The 8,442-nt window shown below is 42.8% G+C and overlaps 1 protein-coding gene across 1 annotated transcript in view; it reads left to right on the top strand.

The window, feature by feature from the left end:
• Positions 1-7,057: 7,057 nt before the first annotated feature.
• The window catches only part of LOC127527614 (tripartite motif-containing protein 16-like protein), a 43,403-nt gene continuing 42,018 nt past the window's right edge, over positions 7,058-8,442 (top strand). Inside the window, exon 1 of the mRNA XM_051926733.1 lies at positions 7,058-7,196. Coding sequence (XP_051782693.1) covers positions 7,058-7,196 — 139 coding nt within the window. The remainder of the gene's footprint in view (positions 7,197-8,442) is intronic.

The raw sequence follows: 8,442 nt of genomic DNA, 5'->3' as shown, positions 1-8,442 counted from the left end.
TTGGTCTTACCAGAATTCACTTGCACTTTTTGAGTTCTTGCTCTCTTTGTGAGATCTGACATTTTTATAACACATTTGTTTTACATTTTGTTGCACATCTAACTTTCTGTCACGCTTTTCCGCATATATTGTCACTGTAGGTGACACACAACAAGTTTGAAGAGTGAGACAAATGAATGAAACAGGCACATTGGTCTCTGTAGAAGATAGGGGATTTCAGGAGTTCACCCACACCAAAAAATACTGGAATGTTTGAGGTAAATAAATGTCTTAAAACCCAGAAGGACTTGGGACTGTTAATGGCAACATTGCATTAAAGGTGAAAAAAGGTAAAATCTTGTATTGTTAAAAATTATAAGAACATTGCTGTAATTGGTTTAAGGCTGTAAACTGAAGTAGTCACAATGCATTTTATTAGCATAAACCAAGACTTCTTGACCACAGTATAGTGGCTGAATCCACATGCAGATATAGAGACCAGACCCAAATTTGCAAAATACGGTACATCAATATTCTCATTCAACTCTATCCAGATTTTACTTTACATCCAAAAATATCAAACTTCTGCAAAGTCATATACTGCAGGCGAAAATATATAAAATTAAAAAAATTACCAAACAGTAAATCCAGTGGCAGAGATCTACTATATGTTCCACTTTCCAGCACGGACACCAGAACTATGAGGAGATCTGCTCAGTTTATGTCTAAAGTGACTAAATTGTCAAAGGTTCACACAGATAACCTTTCACTTTCTCTTTATGTTGTTCAGACATGCTGTTAGATAATGTATCATGAGATATCCCAAACGTGATTGCTGTAATACACCATCCATCCATCTTAACCTGCTAATCCAGGTGGGACAGCTGGAGTCTATCCCAGAAATTATCAGGCAAAAGGCAAAGAAAACACTTGGATGTGGTGCCAGTCCATCACATCACGAACACACACACACAGCATAGCTAATTTAGCATCGCCAACCCATCTGACCTGCATGTCTTTGCATTACAGAAGGAAACTGAAGCACTCAAAGAAAACCCACATGAACATGGGAAGAACATCATCATCATCATCATCATCATAATACATTTCATTTCTATAGCATTGTTCCCATGCTCAAGATGCTTATACAGCTATGACTGCCATAGCGCTGCTAGTCAGGTGGGTGTGAACATTTACCATAAGGATCAATGTGCTTTGCTTTTAGATTTAGAGCTCTTACCTCCTAAAAGCTTGTGCTTATTTTAGCATAAGGGCCACCGGGCTGCTGTCTTTTCACTTGCGTTGCTTTGAATTTCTGTGAGTCAAGGACGTTGTGTTCTCTGAGCAAGCAGACTTTTGCTATGGGAACACGGCTATGACTGACAGAAGACTAAACAAGCTTTCACATTAGCATATAAACATATCATTGTGACATTTAAATGTATATATTAAGACTTATCAATACCTTGGACAATCAAGTTAAAGCAAAACATATTGTGTAAGCTAGCCTGAGCGCTGTAAGAGTTGACTCTTCTAGTGTTTTTCCTCTTTTACGCAGATGCCTGTGAGCTCAAGGCCACCATTCCCAACAGCTTGGCCTCTGAGCTGGCAACTCAGATAGTGAGCAGCTATACACACTGCCACTTACTGGCACAGTCATCCTAATTCCAACTTAATGGTGAGAACTGATGAACCCACAGGCCATCAGTCTTTATCAGCCCAGGACTAGGGATGTGAGAATGAAGAGGGAGGTAAGTGAGTGGCAGATACGTTCTTCGAGACAAAGTTATGAGAATGAGTGCACTGGGAAGGAAAAATTATTATGAGAAAGTCTGCAGGTCAAAGTAATGGTTGTGAGAAAGTCCACAGGACCAGGTGATTGTAATGAGAAAAGGTACTGAGCGAGGTCACGATCATGAGACACCCTGTGAAGCAGATGAAGAGAAACAGTGTGAAGTGGGGATATTTTGAGGTAAGAATCGTAATAAATATTTATGTCGCCTGCAATGGTTTTCTACATTGTGCGGTAAAGTCTATTCTGACTGCCTATCTGGCGACTCTGCGTGTTTTGAAGAAGTTTTCTCCACGACATGATCACTTCTCCAGTAGTAGCATGTATAGATGGATTTAACAGCAATCCAGAATGCATATTTTAAATTAGGTCAGGTCAGGTTGTGGAGCATGCACTGGTACAATGGACTGCAGCACCCACCGCACAATTAAACAGCTTGTGATCCCAGTTGCCAACCCACTCAGGCAGACAGATGTTCCAGTCCCACCCTACAGAAACGACCTTCTATCTGGCACAGCCAGGTGTTACGTGGGCATCCCCTTGGCCTGGTCCAGCCACCCTGGAACAGGCATCACGCAGGAACAGGCAATCAAAAGAAAGTTTCTTCTACTGAACCACAGAAGGATTCAGTTGCCCACGAGGCTACGAACTCACTCAGTCAAGGTAAAGTCCACTAAATAAATCCAAATTCAATACAAAAAGTAATCAACTGCATCCATGACCTAAGAAGTGAAAAAAGTGCAAGGTTACTGCAAATTGCAACATGCAAGTGCCAGCATCCCCTCCACAGTTTAAACACATTTTGCAAAGTTCCTTCAGGAACTACCTGGGAAACAAACTCCAGTCAAAAAATGTAACACGTTCATAACAGGAGGACAACAGAAGATGTACTATTATTCTTTAGATAGATAGATAGATAGATAGATAGATAGATAGATATCTCTCCTATAGAAAAAGCCCCATTAACCTGTAACTTCCATTTCTCTAATTTTCATCTAAAGAATTTCCAGGGAAACATCACTCATTCAGGAGCAGCTTTGTAAATGTTCTTGTCACAGTTCTGGACGCTCAGTAGGTTTACATGGCGCAGTTTGTAGACACTTATCAAGTCTCCAGAGCCTGCACTGTCATGGTGGTGTAGATTTGTTCACAGCTCCCCTCTACATCCGTGTGTGTGTGTGTGTGAGACCCTGCTCTCAACTGATACAAGCCCACTGTAGTTTTATACTGGAATTTTTGAAAAGACCCCTACAACAGCTAACTAAAGCCTTCTCCTTCACACACACTCCAGGAGGACAATTTGAGCTTCAGTACCTAAACATGAAAAGAGCAGAATGGGGACTGTGAAGAAGGTGTTTGGTGACATCAGTCCATTCACTGGGCAGTCATTACTACAACAGGATGGGCAGCTAAAACACAAAACGACCTGCTGAACCCCACCAAAGCACCACTCAATGCCCGCCATACCCACTGCTATGTAACACACTGGGCTCACTGGTGTTTAAAGACTTGTGGAAGACTCACCAGCTCTCACTTTATGTCTTGGCTGTTCCTCTTCACACACAGATGGTCTTCAGGTCCTGTTAGTCAGAGAAGTCAGTCGTGTCGAGTTCAGCTGGGGAGCCCACCAAGAATGAGCAGAACACTCTGTGCTGAGGGCCTTTAAAGGCTTTAGTCATCATGTGCCTGGGGATCTACATGTTTCAAACTCTCTCTGTGACTTTGTGTCCAAGCAGAACCTTTAACAGAGGTTGACTCTCCAGAACCTTACATGAAGAGATGAGCTGCAGGGTTACTGTGGCCAACATTGGGGGTCTTTTCACAGGGGTTGGCTTATAACTGTTTGGTGAGGTGGCCTGTTGGTCACTTTACATGTGTGTACATCAGGGGTGTCCAGCTCTGGTCCTGCCGGGCTACGCTGGCTGTAGATTTCATTCTAACTATTGTCTTCATCATTCACAAATTTCTGCATTCATTGACTTCTCTTCACTTTATTTTGGTCACCTTGGTTTTTAAGACTCGGCCCTCTGAATTGCTTATTTTTTCATAAATGGCAGCAGATGGCCAGCTAAGTTGTGGCCTCCAACTCAAAGCAGCATGTTAATTAAGTGTTGGTGGTCTGATGTTGCCACAGCAGACGTTTCCCAAACTGTTCATTTTCTATTATTTTTTGAGACCACCATGAAAATGTATTGTGGACCTGAGCAGATCAACATTTCTGAGCCCCTCACCTTTCTTCATGTTCAAACTAGCTGCCCCCCAATGTACTAGTGAAATAGGACAAACTTTAAAAATCAATAAACAAACCGGTAACGCTAGCTAGGCAGAGGCGAGGTGCGCTCCAACACATGGCCAAAGGTAGACGGACTTGAACAGAGGCTGGCGTGTGAGTGTGGAGGCCCCCCTGCCTGGCTCCCCGTCCTGACGTCATGCATGCCCTTCCCCTCGGCCCACTGTCTCAGATTCAGTGCCGCAACCAAACTCTGATTCTTAGTGCAATGAGAGGAGTTACAAAATCAACCAAAATGTTCAAGCAAATTATAGAACAAATCTGTGAAGTAGTTCTCTCGTGAAAAGTGGACAGACAGACAGACATTGGATTTTATATATATATATATATATCATATATATCACAGTGGGCACAGCTTAGCTGGTCATCTAGTTATTGTGTTGCCGCTAATCAGGGAAAAAAAGAAACAGTTGTGGGGTCCACATCTTTAAAAGGAAGTCGATTTAAAAGAATTGGCCCACCTGCCAAGTTGTTTTGCCTGCCTAAGGTAAAGTCATCCCTGATGGAGGATCGCAGGAATCGTGGGGTACAGGGGTCCTTTCATCGGATTGGCTGTCTCAGCTATGGAATGGCCAATTGGGGGAGGCAGCTTGATGGATGAGGTCTCCAGGACTCTAAACAAATCCAAATCATATGATGTGATATCATCTACTGTTAAATTCTGCTCCATACTTGTAGTATTTCTATTTTTATATTGTATTGAGGATTTATTCTGTTCTATGTATTGTACTGTACTGTATTGTATTGACCCCCTTTGTCTTTTTGACACCCACTGCACGCCCAACCTACTTGGACAGGGGTCTCTCTTTGAACTGCCTTTCCTGAGGTTTCTTCCATTTTTTCCCTACAAGGGTTTTTTGGGAGTTTTTCTTTGTCTTCTTAGAGAGTCAAGGCTGGGGGGCTGTCAAGAGGCAGGGTCTGTTAAAGCCCATTGTGGCACTTCTTGTGTGATTTTGGGCTATACAAAAATAAATTGTATTCTATGGTATTGTATAAAAGAGGAAGAGGGCACCATGATGATATGGTAGGGGCTAAGGAGCTTTATGACGACAGTCTTTAAGGAACAATGATTAATGTTTGCATGAGAAAATTATAATATATGCAGAAACAGTGGAAACAGTCAGAAGCACAAAAGGACCCAGTGTGAAAAAGTAATTGCCCCACAAAACGAAATATTTGGTTGTGCCACCTTCAGCAAGTCCAGTAATCACACTGCAATCAAGCAGGTCCAGCAGCACAAGATCACAGACATTGGCATCCCAGTGGAGAAATTGTGCCCCCTTCTTTTCTACAGAATTGTTTTATTTCAGTCACACTATGAATTGCCCATTTAAGGTCCCACCACAACAACTCAGTCATACCCAACACCTTAATTTTCAGATCACAGACTGATGAGCAGACATTCTCCTTGGGTACCTTCTGTCAGATGGCTGAATTCAACCTTCCCTCAATTTTGGCAGGTCACACAGGCCTTGACAAAGCACCCCCCCCCCCCCCCCCCCCCCCCCCCATCATACTACCACCACCATGATTGACTGTGGGTGTGATGTTCTTATTGTGGAAAGCTGCGACAGCTTTACTGCAGATGGAACAGGACCCGTGTCTTCCATAAAGTCCCACTTTTGACCCCTCAGCCCACAGAACATTATCCCACATGTTTGGTTGTAATCAAGGTTAGATGAGACTTTGTGTTTCTCTTGTTCAGCAGTAGTGTCTGTCTTACAATTCACCTATTTTAGTGCAGCGTCCTTCTAATGGTGGAATCAGGAACACTGACATGAACTGAGCTGAGACAGTTTTCTTGAAATCTTCTTATCCCTCACAATGCCAGGCATGTCTGAGCACTGCTGTGCTGTCTGCCCTCTAGTGCCCTGGAGGTCTCTGCCACTCTTAAAGTCTCTATTAAGGGTGCTGCTGTACTTCTGTGATTCTAAACGAGAGTCCCGGCACATGGTGTCTCTTTACCTGCCCTAGCAATTTGAGCAGCTTTTCCATCACTGTCATATATCTGGGGTGTCTAGCTCTGTTCTTGGGGGTCCATAATGGCTGCAGGTTTTCATTCCAACCATCTTCCTAATTTTGCCTTCTTTGACTTCCTTTTTAAGATGTGGACCCCTCAATTGTTTCTTTTTTCCTTAATTTGCAGTCAAACAATAATGAGATCCAACAGATGACCAGCTAACCTATGTCCACCATACAATATTTGGACATAAAAAAAGCTAAAAGGCTGAGTAATGTTGATCTGCTCAGGTCCACAAAACATTTTGATGATGGTCACAGAAAAATGAAAATCAACAGTTTGGGAAACATCTTCTGTGGCAACCTGAGACCACCAACAAGCCATGAAATTAAAGAATTTAATTAACAATAAGAATAAACTGCTAAAACAGAAACTAGTTGGAGTTTGAGGCCCCGACTTAGGTGGTCATTTGTTGGCTCACTAACGTCACATCTCATTTCTGTTCTGCAAAAATAAGCAAGTCAAAGCACAGAGTCATCTTAAAAACAAGGTAACTAAAATAAAGTGAGAAGTCAATGAACAGCAGACATTGGTGATGAAGATGATGGTTAGAAAGATAGATAGATAGATAGATAGATAGATAGATAGATAGATAGATAGATAGATAGATAGATAGATAGATAGATAGATAGATAGATAGATAGATAGATAGATAGATAGATAGATAGATAGATAGATAGATAGATAGATAGATACTGGTTAGAATGGAATCCTGCAGCCAGGGTAACCCTGAAGGACCAGAGCTGGACACCCCTGATGTACACACATGTAAAGTGACCAACAGACCACCTCACCAAACAGCTGATGGCATCTAATAAGGCATCCCCTGTGAAAAGACCCCCAATGTCAGCCATTGCAACCTTGCAGGTCTTTTCTTCATGTAGGACTGAAGGATCTAAAGAGTCAAACTCTGTGAAAGGTTGTGCTTGAACACAAAGTCATGAGAGATAGAAATATGTAGACCCCCAGGCACACGATGACGATGACTAAAGTCTTTAAAGACACTCAGCACATTGTGGTCTGCTTATTCTTGTTGGGCTCTCCAGCTGAAATCTTTATGTTCAGCTTCTCTGTCTGTGGTGAAGAGGAACAGCCAAGACATAAAGCGAGAACTGGTAAGTCTACCAAAGGTCTTTAAACACCAGTGAGCCGACAAGAGGTACCAGAGGCCATGGTGGGCATTGAGTTGTGCTTTAGTGGGGTTCAGCAGGTCACTTTGTGTTTTAGCTGCTCGTCAGTTATGTGTTATATTTGAACTGCACTGTTCTAGTAATGCCTGCCCAGTGAATGTCACCAAATGCCATCTTCACGGTCCCCATTCTGCTCTTTTCATCTGCAGGTACTCGTGCAGGTGTCTGATCCTCTGAGTGGCGAGCAGTTTTTACAGGTGAGTTTGTGTTCTTATTGATTTGGTGGTCCTGACGAGTATCTCTTGACACTTCATGTCCTCCCCTGGTGTGGCCATGTGTTTGTCACTGTCTCACACAAGTGCTGGCCCACTTTCATTCATCTCACTTGTTGTTACTTTCATCTTTCTCTGTCCTCTTGTCTTTATCCACTCTGTTTCAGATGGGTTGGTGATGCTAAATTAGCCTTCCTGTTTGCGTGTGTGTGTGTGTGTTTGTGAGGGACGGTGATGGACTGGCACCCTGTTTTTTCCCCTTCTGTTTGATGACTGCTGGGATAGACTCTTCTGCTCCACCGCCTTTCCCTGGATATGCAGGCTAAGAAAATAGATGGATGGCTGATCGTTTACTGCAGCAATCCCATTTGGGATAGTTGATGATAAACAGCACATCTGAATCACATGAAGTGTAACATGAAGGACTTCACTTTAGACATTTGTTCACGTGAGTCCCTGTCTTGCACCCCAAAACATGAGGCTGAGTCTCAATACTTTAGCAAAACCATCTTTCTTCAGCTTGAAACAGGAACAGCAGGAGCTCTCTATCACTCTCCTATACACAGGCACAGCAAACAGGCCTAGTCGGGGCCAGGTCAGTGGCCAAGTTATGATGTTCCCTGTGTCACCCATCAGTGACAGCATGGCAGCGATCAGCTTATGGTTGTTTCTGTGAGTTTGTGCGGTCACCATGGCGACGGACAAGCAGTCCTTCACAGACCTCACAAGACAAACTGAGCAGATGTCTTCCTAGGTCTGGACTCCTGGCTGGAAGGTGGAACAGAGGCTTCTGTCACTGGATTTACTGTTTGGTAGTTGTATTATTTAATATATTTTCCCCTGCAGTATCTGACTTTCCAGAAATGTTGGTATCTTTAGATGGAAAGTAAGATCTTGACAGAGTTGAATGAGAGTTGAATGATATTTGTAGTTTTTATTGTACAGATTTGGACTCTATG

This window comes from Erpetoichthys calabaricus, chromosome 4, assembly GCF_900747795.2.
Source record: "Erpetoichthys calabaricus chromosome 4, fErpCal1.3, whole genome shotgun sequence".
Taxonomy (NCBI): Eukaryota; Metazoa; Chordata; class Cladistia; order Polypteriformes; family Polypteridae; genus Erpetoichthys; species Erpetoichthys calabaricus.
The sequence above is the reverse complement of the archived record's forward strand: the minus strand, read 5'-3'. Positions and strand labels throughout refer to the sequence as shown.